The 13,879-nt window shown below is 39.3% G+C and overlaps 1 protein-coding gene across 5 annotated transcripts; it reads right to left on the minus strand.

Annotated features, from left to right (window-relative positions):
- Positions 1-1,935: 1,935 nt before the first annotated feature.
- abhd6a (abhydrolase domain containing 6, acylglycerol lipase a) lies at positions 1,936-13,396 on the minus strand. 5 transcript variants are annotated; one of them, XM_015347980.2, is made up of 10 exons: positions 13,239-13,396; positions 12,442-12,485; positions 7,918-8,054; positions 6,516-6,672; positions 5,866-5,979; positions 4,718-4,850; positions 3,603-3,760; positions 2,776-2,830; positions 2,226-2,326; positions 1,936-2,138 (listed from the first exon to the last, which is right to left on the minus strand). In XM_015347980.2, exons 3-10 carry the CDS (start codon positions 8,034-8,036, stop codon positions 1,956-1,958), a joined length of 1,020 nt encoding a protein of 339 aa, XP_015203466.2. In that variant the 5' UTR covers positions 8,037-8,054; positions 12,442-12,485; positions 13,239-13,396; the 3' UTR covers positions 1,936-1,955. The 5 variants fall into 5 exon arrangements, with proteins under 5 accessions (XP_015203466.2, XP_015203464.2, XP_015203465.2 ...); XM_015347978.2 differs by lacking the exon at positions 13,239-13,396 and having other exon boundaries at positions 12,442-12,606; XM_015347979.2 differs by lacking the exon at positions 13,239-13,396 and having other exon boundaries at positions 12,418-12,606.
- Between the last annotated feature and the right edge of the window lie 483 nt (positions 13,397-13,879).

Below are 13,879 nucleotides of genomic sequence, written 5' to 3' on the forward strand. Positions count from 1 at the left end.
ACCCGGGTAGCTATATGACAAAAAATGCAGACTCCATTTTTTTCGAAAGCGATAACGAAATTGCGTCAGATTAATTTATTTTTCTGTTGGAAAGGAATGAACGAGATTGAGGCAAGAATCAACCCAATTCTTAGGTTGGGACACCAGAAGCTATATCTTTCAAGAGGACGAGGCAAGCAACAATTCTTATGATGCCTAGTTTTTCTAAAATTACAGCCATATACAAAGGTTAAAGATTAAAATATTAGGAACATCCTTAAACAAATTTCTGGGCACCAGTGGGCTTACGGTGGCATGCATTCCACAAGTTCCTGAAATGTCAATAGTCCAGTCCCATCCCATTGTCCAAGTGGGAGTACCCACTATAAATAAAGCTGAGTTGATGGCATCAGCTCTTGGAACTGAACTGTTTCTTACAAGGGGATGTGCTGGAGGCCAGATGGTAGACTCAGCCCAACCATGCATTTACTGCCACTGAAACAATTTATTTGTATCATGGGGGGGTTCCTAATATTTTAGTCAGCAAACATACAGTATTTTGCATATGTTCAATGGCGGTACTAAAATACAAACCTTTCTCATTTTCCGCAGGCACAGAATTCATAGAATCCATTTACTTACGTCATTATTAAACACTACACATCAACAATCAAAGATTCATATCCAAAGTGGTTTCATCCTGTTAATAGCACCATGGTATCATAATTATCTTTTCACATATGCATATTGCATATTCTCATCATTCTATGGTTATTGCTTAAATAGCTTTAAGCTCAAGCTTTGTGGACTATGTACTGCATAACAGTGTAGCTTATGTTCACTCAGACTCTCAGGATCTACTTACTTTGCAGTAAACCTGAACTGCTGAATGACCGAAAATGAGAATTCGATTCTCTTAATGAGAAAAATAAAAGTTTTAAGAAGTTCACACCGCCTCTTTGTAGGATCTTGTTTTTGTAGATGAGCCTACAAAAAGTGCTTGAAAATATAACTGTGAAAGCAAACATCTAAAGTAACACATGTAAGAGTAAAATTAGGCACACTCTGTAATTATTGTAGAAATGAAACTAACTTGACTTTAGTACAGTAAGAGTGGAGCTGAATTCTGTTTAACCATTCCCAAAGTGGGCATGCTATCTGTCTAAGATATCCAAGACTTGAAGGTAAGTGGCAGAAATATGCATACATGCAACTAAGCTACAAAGCAGTTTATCAGATTCATTCCAGGTTAACACAAAGGATTAAATGCATTTAGTACGCAGTCATTACAAATCCTAATCTCTTAAGTCTAGAAGGGCATTTTTTACTTATCTGCTAGAAGTTCAAAATAGGTATCTCAGAATTTATCATTCCGACATAAAATTACTGCATATTGTCTTAAGTGATCCAGGACAGAACGCACTAGTTAGATCTGAAACCATAAAAATTATACCCACTAGATTAAATGGTTTTATGGCACAGTGATCCAAAACCTTAATTGGATGCTATTAAACATGGATGAATGAATATCCACTAGGATCCAGTCTGTTCTAATCTTATATGAAACCAAATTGATAGTTTTACATTGAAAAGATAACAACATATAAAAAACATGAAGTCAGATAAAAACTAGGAAAAAGGAATTTCTACCCCTGTACCCTAACAGCGCCTAAGTGCAGAAGAAGCCAGGGCAGGAAACGTAGTTGTTTTTGGTGGATGTTAACAGAGGCCTGCACCTGAGGGCGTCCATTAGACAGCACAAGCCCTGAAGAGCTGTTCCACTACACAGCAAACTTACAGTAGGTCACAGCTTCTACCACTCAGGAGATATCCCACCATTCTCAGGGACTTCGATCCATGGGCGTGTTGTCACTAAAAGGGGCTCCCTGAGAGACAGATGATTGGGTCAGAAATTATACTAATTATTTACAGAATTATGTTGGGTTTTTTGAAAAAAAAAAACTCTCTGCATTCTTTCAGGAGACTTTTTTGTCGCTCCCTGTCCCTGTGTTCTGCTGGGATATTATAAAGTCCAAGAGTAATTTGGCAGTCTTCCTGGGCCGCTCCATCACCACTGAATGGCCACAGTTCTCCAGCAGGTCCACACGGCACCCTGGGATAGCATCAGCCAAGACCGCAGCTCCAGAGACATCCACGACCTGCAAGAGAGAGAGGTGTATCAGTGGCTTCAAAGGACTTCTTCCAAGAGCAGAATTTTAGGATTTAAAAAAAAATGAATTTATTACCTGATCCTGTTTTCCCCAAATGACCTGCACAGGAGCCGTGATCAGGTGCATTTTTTCCTGTAAGGAGTGTCTGGACTTCTCCCCAACGATCTCCATGAACACTGCAAGAAATGTGAAACAATGTTTGAAACACTGAGCTCAGACAAGAGCAAGGGAAGAGGAGGGAGCGTCTCTTGCAAGTTATAAAAAAAGTAAAAAAAAATAAAACACTGCAATATCTTGCCATTACTAGAAAAGCAAAATCAAAGGTCATTACATATCATTAGTTTCAGTCGCTAGACTAAATAGTATAAAAATGACTCGTTTCAAGATTTTAAACACTTAATAAGCTGTTTTATGATGGAAAAGGTGAATAATTTTGAGGAAGACTAACTTGGAATTATTTTTAAACAGACTCATAAGTACACTGAACATTATGAATACATGATTTATAACAAGGTCTATGCCATTATCCCACCATTTAAAGTGGAATTAATAATTCAAAGGAGACTGTCTGTGAGCACACTTTTAATGAATTAACAAACCCAGTGACATTAATGGTTTCACTGACCTTCTCGATAGAAATCATTGTGTGGAATTCGAACATCAACCAGGCCCTGGAGAATCTTGAGTGGTAAAAAAAAAAGTTTAAAAACCACAATATACTGTAACAATTCAAATCCTCTGCCTTCCAAGATATTCAAATCTCTCACCTCACATCACATCACATTTCTCAGTGCTCAGAATTTAAGGGGAACTAGACTTCAACTTAGAAGACAGAGGGAGAAGATTTTATTGCACACAGCTGCCCAGAAGTGTTACTGCCATCCTGCAAATGTTTTTTCAGATTCCAAACAAAGATAAAATCATCTATAATATGAATTACTGTTACAGATGAAAACAGTTACATAATAGGATGATGATGGAAAATATTTCACCTCAAGTCTATATGTACAGGAAAGGAACACATAATTAATGGTTTTGAGAATACAGTGAATATTGTTGGTTGGAACACTTTTTTGAAACATAGCTTTTACTCTTGATTTCCCTTAGTTATTGAGTTTCTGAAATGCACTTTCAAATCAAACCATATTATTATGACCAGTTTCTTAAAAAGGGTTCATGCTTGTACTGTTTAATGTAATGCTAATATGTACTGTTTGTATATTTTTGTCAAATTTAGCCTTAAGTTATAAGGGTGAAGGATGAAAATTTTTTGTTACCAACAGGATTGTCATCGTCTTGTACGACTTAGGGTTTAATACGATCAATAACCATGGAAACTCAAATTCAAACAAAGTGCTCTTCCAGTAATGTGGGGCATCAGGTTTGTAACATGGGAATACAAGAAGTTCTTATAAATGTGCTCCAAGAGCTTTGCAGCAGAAGATACAACACCTGCTGAGGGACTTTGAACCGAACATAAGAGCACAGTTTCAGCATCTCCTCCATCTCCTCGGGCGTGGATGGGATGAGGGGAATGGCATGCACATTCTGTGTCTTCTCCAGATCCTGCAGCTGTCTCACAAATTTGCTTGGATTAGGATACTTCAGACCTGAGCAAGAAGACAGGACAGGAGGGTAGTGAATGAGTGAATGATGAGGAAGACGAGGTGCATGGGCTGCACATTTAGCAATCTAGGAAAAGTCATGTTTCAAAATGTTTATGCTTTTGAGTTTCTTCAACACTTTGCTGACTAACAGCATTCCTGTTGTATTAGAGCAGATTTAGTTGGTGGTTCTGCGTAATATATTTCCAGCTTCAACATGAGGGCATTTGATCAGGACCAGATTGTACCTCCACAGCTGTTCTTTATCTGATCAATTGAGGCAATCAATCACAATGACCAGAATCCAGCAGTCTTCTGGCAGATTATTAGAACAACCTTTTTGGGATGGTACAGAGATAATGTAGGTCCCAACATGATATAGTAGACAATAGTAAACAGAGTAAGGAGAACACAGAATTAAAAGCAGGAGAAGGACAACAGACAGTACTGTGAGAGAGCTCCTCCTTTTCCCAACCATACAACAGAATTTGTCTAGATAACTTGAGCAAAAAAGAAAGTAACTTTAGGATTTAGGTAAGGGAGAGTAGAACTTAAGGTTTAGAAATATTTATTTCTTTTATGTGGTTTCCACAAGGCTAGAGAAAACTCTGGCTGGTTTAGTGATGTGTTACATGGAACAGGGAAAACAGGTTCACATGTGTTTTTTAATCTGTTTAGGGAGTCATTCAGAGAATATTCAGAAGAAGCAGGTTTCCCCCTTTCCCTTTATGGTATTAGTGCCTTAATAATAAATAGGCTGTATAAGAAATTTGAAAACAAAAAGCAACACGTTTATTTTAAGAACCAACGCTGAGTTCAGGCCTCCTATTGCATTACCAACTATACATATTAGATCATGTGCATGCTAGAATGAGTTTAGGCCTCTCACTGCATCACCACATTCGAAAAGCTGTGACAGTAGCAACCAACCGAAGCCTCAACCAGCACTTTCCCCAGACTCACCAGCTGGACAGATGAGAGTGAGGCCGCAGATGTCTGAAGGGTAGCGGGCAGCATACACTCCAGCCACATTGCCACCCATGGACGTGCCCACCAGGTGGAAGGGCTTCTTATTCAGATGGATGCTTTCTATGAACTAGCAACCAAAGGAAAACAGGTTACTTGCTCTGGCAACAAGTGCCATATTGTACCAACAAGAACAGCCAACCCTAACTGTCACAAAGTAATGACCCTAAAACAAAAACCTAAAACACACAGAAGCAGGGTTTGAGAATTATCTGGGGGAGGGGGGAGAGGGGGCCATGGCTGCAAAGGTACAAGGTAAAGATGGACATCCTCCATGTTTTGTTTAGGAGAAGATATGTGCTCTATCTATGTACTAAGTAAGACCCAAGTCAAATCAATACAACAGGGGTGATTGTATTTAATATTAGGTATTTAGTGGGACTGTATTAGGGGATTAGTTGGATTGTATTAGGTATTTAGTGGAGCACCACAGAGATCTATATTGGGATCATTGCTTTTCCCAATTCATACAAATTATTATGTTTCTGGTGGAGAAACAAGTAAAGGTTAATTTCATGCTGAAAAAAACAAAGAAAAAAATATTCAGGTATGAAGAAGGCTGTTGTCACTCTTGGGACACATAATCACAACTGGGGGAGGCCTATCAGTTGTATCTACTTTTCAGCATGGAATTAACCTTTAATCATTCCTTTTTAGGAATCGTGCCTTGACACAACCCTAAGATGCATTCATTCTGAATTTCAGTAGGCTTGGTCACCATAACACAGAAAGGATATTATACCCTTGAAGTTCAAAGAAGAGGAAAGTCTGGCCTCAGGATATTGTCATATAGGAACATGTTAAGGGAGATCAATTTCCCTTAACAAAGGATTTTGAGAGGAGGTTTTATCCAAACATATAAAGCCCTCCTCCTAACATCCCATATGCACTATACAAGAACCTCTCTTATGTGCCTTTCATCCTGTCTATAGTGCTCTGTTGCAGTTCTGCACTGTCCTGCATTACCTAGACTATGTAAATCAATAGGGAATGGCATAGACCATAGAATAAATGCCCCAGAACTACAGATGGACTGACTCTCAGACAGCAGACCTCTAAAAGGGGAGGAGAGAGGATGTACGTACCTGGTGTATTCTCCTGACCTGGCCCTCAATGGAGTAGTCCTCAGCACCAGTGCGTGAGGTGCCTTCATGCCCTGGCATATCTACACACAGCAGGTGAAGATGCTTCGGTAGAAACTGCACGGACCATAACAGTAGTGTTAAGACAGGAAAAAGCTGGCTAATAAACACTGCACTCCAAATAGAGATATTTGTTAGCTTTGAGTTGCGTATAGCAATATTTTTATAATTTCACGTTATAATATCAGCCCATTTACTCATGTTAAAAGCAGTACTTCCCTGCTCTTGAAAAAGCAGTCACCCTTTTAAGACACATGGGTGGTGACATGTCCAATTCAATGACCATGTTTGAGAGAAAGCAGAGTACACTTCCATTCTTATAGAGATGTTAACTGAGAAACCCCTACTGTCAAAGTAAAACGTCCTGCTCAAAAATACAATAACAGTGAACAGTTTTTGACAAGGCGCCTCATTGAAGTACATCTGCAAATAAAAAGAAGCAACTCAATTTGAATATCTCTTAGCTCTACAAAATAGCATATGGTAAATTATAACTTTTTTTTCTTCTTCATAGTGGTCTTATTTGCTATAAGTGAAGAATTTGTATATGCCATCTTATTTAGCTAGAACACCCTGATAGGGTCCAGCTGCACCTTAACCACAGAGAGCCACATGTCCTTGTGTGCGGAGAAGCCGTGCAGCATGAGAATGGAAGGCCGGGTTCCAGGCTTTCCTCTGTAGGAGTAACAGAAGCGGTATGTCCCACTGTCAGCATACCTCACCTGAAGGCCCAGTGTTCTTCTCCAGTACCTGGGGGATCAGAGCACGGACTCCTTAGAACACATAGAGCCCTGTCATGTCATCATTGGATACAGTGAGGCCGTCCATGCTTCACCAAGACAGACAAGACACAAGCACAGCACAATCTGGCAGCTTGGCCTTAAGTACCATGTACAAGCTGACAAAGAGGCTATCCCATGCCAAGATTCATTCTTAGCCTCTTAATGGTTGTGAAGAAACTGTAGATTTCCATTGTAGGCATGCTCATTTTAATATGACACCGATATGAGCACCCTTTAACTTATACTACGTCATCTGCAGGGGCTTACGACAGCCTACAACTGAAAGATCCATACATCTAATACATAGGTACTGTACCAATCAAAAGCATGACTACTCGTACTTTCTTGCTTGCTGTAACACAGGAATGCAAAAAAAACCCTGTAACTTCTTGCAAAGTTTATTTAAAAAACATGTTGGTTTGCATCTTAAATGAGAATCTTTAAAAGCAGCCATAAAGCCTTTTCTAAATGTGATATTAATCCACATTGACATTTATGCCAATAACGAGATGCCTGAACGAAAAAGCCTCAAGTGGCCCGTGTCTAGCAGATTGGAATCAGTCCCTCTGCTTGAAATTATAATAATACGCCAGTAGCACCTCTTAGGATATAAAAGACAATTCACAAATTCCTTATGTTAGAGAGGCAGTATTGCAAGGACACTATAAAGCCGTCACCACCCACAAAATACAAACCTTAAAACACAGCATCGGCTATTTTTCCAGATCCATAACATGACGCAGTTATGAGTAGCTGTCTCTGACACTGGACAAGGTCATACAAATGCACTGTCTGCCTTTCTGTGATTTTTTCGATAGTCCATAGACTAGGCTGTGTTAAATTTATACGATAAAGCTGCACCGGTTGTGAAAAAGAGCAAAGCTTAAGGGAATGCCTCTCACAGATGAAATAAAGCCTTCTATGTAAAACGGAAAAAAGTGCCATACAGAAAACAGTTTAGAATAAACAACTTTAGCGGTATCACATGGAGATTTCAGTGGGCCATGTGAACAGCAAACTGTGAAATGCTTTAAGGAAAATGAATCACTGCTTGAGCCCTGTGCCCTGCATTGTGTTCCATTTTGCCTACATTCAATTTCCTTTCGTCTTTAAACTGGATCTGGTAAATGAATGCAGGTAATATAACCGAGCTGTCCTCTCAGTGACTTTCAGATTAACAAGAAGCGGTAATTAGCGGCACAACTGACTCTACCAGTAATAGACTTTGATGAGCGCAGAGGGCCACAAGAGGAAAGAGGCAACGAAAGCCAGGATTGGAATAGCCAGCGTCCCCCCAGCGATGACGAACATGTTCACAACATCCAAATCCATCTCCACAAAGAGCGCGGCCTGCAGAAACAAGAAAAAAACATTTCAGGCAAGACGTTACCTCCATTTCTCCATCTCTTTTAATCATTTTTTTTTTAAAAAAAAGCATATTTCAAAGAAAACGCCTTGAGTTAATTTGGCATGTGGGATTTCTTATTTCTCCCTGTTGACCTTATTATACACCTTATTCAAATTTCCTTCAGATTAAAATTGCTAATTGCTGTTAAAACAACACATTATTGGAACATTAACTTGGCCTTAAAGGAGCTACTGTATGACACGGCATTATCAGCCAAGATGTTACCCATCTCAAGAAGTCCTCACCACTTGAGCTGGATGTCCGAGGTTATTTCATCTATAAAAACTAAAGAACCATAGTTTCCATCCAGCATGTGCCTCTTGCTAGCTGGGGTACAGCTGACAGGTGAGAAAATGGGGTTCTACATCCTATTATGAATGAAATTAAGACTATTTAAAAAATTCAAAAGCTCATACCAGAGCAGAGTGGCTCGTCAAGTCAGAACTGTGTCTATAACCAGCACGTTACAGAGAGCAAATGACTCCTCCCCCCACATACACACACTTTTACAGCTGGGTGGACTAAAGCAACTGGGGTAAAGTACCTCACTCAAAGGTACAACAGCAGCATCTGCCCAATCTTTCAGTCTTAAATCCAAAGCTTTACACAATAATCCACTACTCTGTGATGTCCCCTAGCAGTGAGAAAATGTAATGAAAGACAAATGCGAAAGTTGTTGTGAGCTTTTTCCCCTGTGAAACATCCATGAATATGAATAAGGTTAACTGAGTGAGACAGGGCCCGACTAAAAAAATAATAGGTACGAATAGCAATGAAAAGCTTTTGGAAATGGAGATTTAATTTACTTTTTATCAAACACATCCTGTATTCATCCAAAAGTTATTGAGCTGTTGGGTTGAGATGAGGCTAGATGAAGTTAACCGTCCTCAATGATTCATCTCCACAAATCAATCAGTTCCAAATTTAGACATTGTCTCCTGTAAGAGAAGTCAGCTGTGGTTTATGTTTTCAACGATTAATCATAGTGTCTTTGTTTGAGAAGAATCCTGGAGGTATAACCTGAAGGTTAACCCGGGAACAGGATTTAAATTTACAAAGAACGCTTACCTACAATAAAGCATGTTGTGTACATTTTAATGAAGTGTCCCAGGTTCTTGAATAATTGTGGTCCTCCAACGGAGAATCACAGTAAAGCAGAGGTCTTGCAAATGCAATGGAGCATGATGCCCTTTAAGGCAAAAGCTTTCTGACAATGTCTTTCCTACATCCAAACAGCACAGTGACAAGCACGGTTGGTCATGCAGAAACACAACCCAGGAAAACTATTGCAAATGATGACAGAAAAAGACATATAATGCAGAGGATAACATGGACATCAGACTATCCTAAGTACACCCATGAGTATTATAATACATACTTAAAAAATGCCCATAGGCAAAAATGAGCAGACTGAAGCAAGCATGTCATAGAAAACAGAACACAAATGTATCACGAATACACTCTTGAAAGTTTGAATTTCACATCACACTCTTTACTGTGCCAGGATAGTCAAACTCATAGTCCCCAGTACACCCTAACCAATGCCTTTCACCATAACATAACAAAAAGCAAGACCAAATTTATCTCCACAAATATGGTAATTAATGCTAAAGATCTGAGGAATAATAAGTTTATTCAAGTCAAAGGAGGGTACTGCAGACACAGCTTTAAATAAATCTTACAAACTCATTCAGAAGGGCTAGCTTCTTCTTATTAAACAGACAATCCACCTTAGTTTATTATATAATCAGTATATATCATTTGAAAAACAAATTAGCAGTTTTTAATTGTTTTACTGTGAAATTAATGTAATATTACAGTGTTATTTTGTTTTTATGCATGAGGTATATTAGTGATGGATTTATGTCCAAGGCAAAGGAGGCTGTGAAGGCTCAAGGGACAGAAACAAACTCTTTGTTGAGGAAGAATGAAAGAACTACAGTGTCTGCAGGTATGACTGCTGGAAATGAACGTTATGTAACTCATTGAGTATATTTCCACCTTTGTGAAATAAAGCCTACACAAGTTGAAGTAGAATCACTTCTTCTTTCAGGAAACAGATGAATGAGATCCTTGGATCGATTAACAACTAACTGCCTATGGACTAGCTGGGTCACATGGCCTCCATTTGTTTGTAACCTTTCTCCTGTTCAATGAGTACTGTGGAACTAGCTTTCTGGAGCACAGCAAGCACCCTCCTATTTGAGAAATGGCCCAAAGGAACCAGCAGACAAAATGAATTCTTCAAAATTCGCCAGCATGTTTGAAACACTGCAGTTTCTAATACATGTCTAATTGCTGTGCTGAACATGGTACTATGAGTATAGGTTCACTTTATGTACATCCTCAAGTTACAATGGCTGTCCTTTATAAACACATGAAATATTGATCTGCCTAAGGCCTCATTTACAGCCGTACAGCATAATGTACAGGAGCAGTACTGTATACTGAAGAATAAAAAGGGAGATCTGGAATGATTAATGTGCATGAGAAGCACCAACTTTTCTTAAACAGATAAGACGAAGCTTAATCGGAGTAATGAATTTACATTCGTCATCAACGTTGGTCTCCTGTAAAAGTCACAGGCTAGTAGCATGTGACCACTGTAGAAATAATACAAGCTGCTCTGCACTAGGCTGTAGATGTTATCTAGTGGAATTCTGTCCCAGAAAGAGGTTGGATGAGCATGTGCTTGTTCACTTGTCTCAGTACCCTAGATACCACAAGACGTTCCAGTGTTTTCCACAAATGCTCAATGGGGCTCAAATCTGGCGAGTAACTGACCCTCATCTGGCAAGGAATCCACATGCACTGTCCATCTGCATGTCATGGTCTGTCCACAGGAAAGGTCACACATGAAATCCCAGGGCTTGATCAACGTAGCGCCGTGCAGTCAGGTTCCCATCAATCACTACAAGCAGAGTTCTGAACGGACCAGACACCTCAGTCCAGAGAGCCCACTTGGACCTCCACAGCCACACATTGGGATCTGCTGTCCCCATCACTGAGCAATTTGTCTGCCCCCTGGATACAGAACCTTTTATAAAGGAGACTTATCTCCCTCTCCTGCTTGTGGATCCACCCAAGGTGACTTAGTCCAGCCCCCGACATACCGAAGACATGAAGATATTGTTCTCTTCCTAAATCGGGTACACTGGCGCTTTTCCGATGTCCTTTCTTGATTTTCTCCATGGTTAACATGCCACAGGCTAAACCGTCTTATCACCAATCGGCCATTTCTTATGCTTTGATTTAGTGATTACACAATTGAGAAAGGTACTCCAGTGTCATGTTCTCTCGATCAGACGAGGACAATGACGCCAGAAAACGTTAAATCAAGATCCAAAATACGTATAACTTTTTAAACAATTTTTTCATACTCGGGATACTATTAGAAATAGCCCAGTATGCTCAGATATCATCAGCAAAAAGACCATGGTTGCAAATATCAGCAGAAAAGATGTGCAACGTTGCCTCTCACAAGAATGCATTACAATACGGAAACTGCTGACAACGTATGTCTCACTGTTACGGCAGTAGCGCTTAATGAAACCGCTAGTATTTCTCGGTAGATAGTAACTTCCAACTTGTGATCTTAATGCTAGCTTTATTGGGATACAGTTCGGTTCCACCAGATGACCTCGTTCATCGGAATCGTATTGCATAACTCCAGCCATTCCTGTGACGATTTCACGTCAAAGTTCAATGTTAATGTCATAAAGCTTAAAGGTGCTTCGATACGCTGCTGACAACTTACAGAACACGAAGGCTACAACAGTTCAATATTACCCTAAAACATGCACAGTCATTCTTACCACTCAGTTTTATTAGTAATAAAAATCTATTCAAGTTAAACCGGTCCCCTTGGCAAGCGCTGTATTAACTGAAATAACAAACGAATTTAAAGGCATCAACCAATTCTAGTTCGCTCTTAACTATAAACACAACATTTTATCCTTAAATACATACGGAGTCTGTTTAAAACTACAGAAGTTCCGCTAGTACGATTTTTGTTTACAGTACAGGTTAAAAATCATTCAGGGAAAGTTAAGACAACGCGAGTCCGATTTTCACATATGAAATAGATACTAATACAAACAGTATCAACAAAAACAAACATCGTTATACACCAGCACCTGCTCCGACTTAAATTCGCTTATTATGTAAAATAACATCGTTAGTCAATCGAAACGAAAATATTCTATACGAAAATAGAGCAAAGGGCTGCACAAATGCCTTCATTTACCTTGCTAAATCTACACAATTACAACACCGGTCGTTTTGTAATTAATACAATACTTGCACCTGGTTTTAGAAGAGTCCCTTTACCTTTTTTTATCCTCTTCAATTTCGTGCAATGAATCACCTTCACACTAAAAAGAAAGAAAAAAGAAAAAATATGAGCGGACTTCAAAACACACGAATATTTCCCAACACATCTTTTATCTATTGTGCTGATTCAAACCCCATTCTGCAGCAGTGCTATCACTTTGTTGCGACGCTTTTAAAGGGAAGTTAAGACCTGTCGGCTTTTGCCGACAAAAAACCTATCTAATGAGTTGCACGCATAAGCACAGAAGTATACAGTATTTTATTTTCTTGTAAACTGAACAAACTGAATAGTAATATTACATCTCCGCATACCAGAGATTATGGCAAATTACTCATCTTAATCATGATTTTTCAACGGTAGTCTATTATAACGACCACAGTTTACTGTTACTGTTTCTTTTTTCTTTTAAGTTACAGGGCAAAATTACATTGAAAAATAAATTTCGTATCTGAAGTTTTTAGAGATTCACGAAATTAACAGCTTTATTATTAATGAGATATTGTAAAATTCCAAACACTACTTACTGTATTATATCCCATTACTAAATTATTATCTCTTGTCGTAGTTCATTTCACATTTAAATTAAACTCATAAAGCCAAACAAAAAGTTTTCAAATCAAAGACAAGAATAAAAAATGAAAGACAGACAAGATAATGTGCAGAGTGAACAAAAAAACATTATTGCTGTATTGCTATTTGGTTCTTGCAGTTCTCTTCAAAACCACCTGGAACCTATGGTAAACAGCCCCAGCCCATATATTTTACACATAAAGTCACAGATTCACGATATTACCTGTTTGAAAACAAAGTGGTTTTGAGAGTCTCAAAACCTTAATAATCTCGTGTGTAACCCAGATTCTTCAGTGCCCCCAGCAGCAGTAAAAGAGGTCCAGAAATGTCAAGGACAGGGCAGAACACAACAGCTGGGCTGAATAGACTGATATCAGGTACAGCCTGAGGAGTCAACCTCTTCCAGGCCTCTGGAAAGTTTATGTTGACCAAGGCTGATGTGATAGGTTCAGTATTCAGAAAAGTGGGCGGCACTGAGGTGCAGTAGTTAGCATTGCTGCCTTGCTGTGCTGGTATTTATTTTGTATTGGCGTCCTGGCCAAATTTCCCATTGGCCCTTACCAATCATGGCATCCTAATAATCCCCATCTATGAATTGGCTTCATTACTCTGTTCTCCTCTCCACTGAGAGCTGGTGAGCGTTCTGGCGCACTATGGCTGCCGTTGCATCATCCAGGTGGGGCTGCACACTGGTGGTGGTGGAGGGGAGTCCCCATTACCTGTAAAGCGCTTTGAGTGGAGTGTCTAGAAAAGAGCTATATAAGTGTAAGCAATTTTTATTATTATTATGTTAAGAGGGCTTCAGATCAGGGCAGGAAACACTGAGGATAAGGCACAAAACTACATCAACACTAGGGCTCCTTT

The sequence above is a fragment of the Lepisosteus oculatus genome, chromosome 4, assembly GCF_040954835.1.
Source record: "Lepisosteus oculatus isolate fLepOcu1 chromosome 4, fLepOcu1.hap2, whole genome shotgun sequence".
Taxonomy (NCBI): domain Eukaryota; kingdom Metazoa; phylum Chordata; class Actinopteri; order Semionotiformes; family Lepisosteidae; genus Lepisosteus; species Lepisosteus oculatus.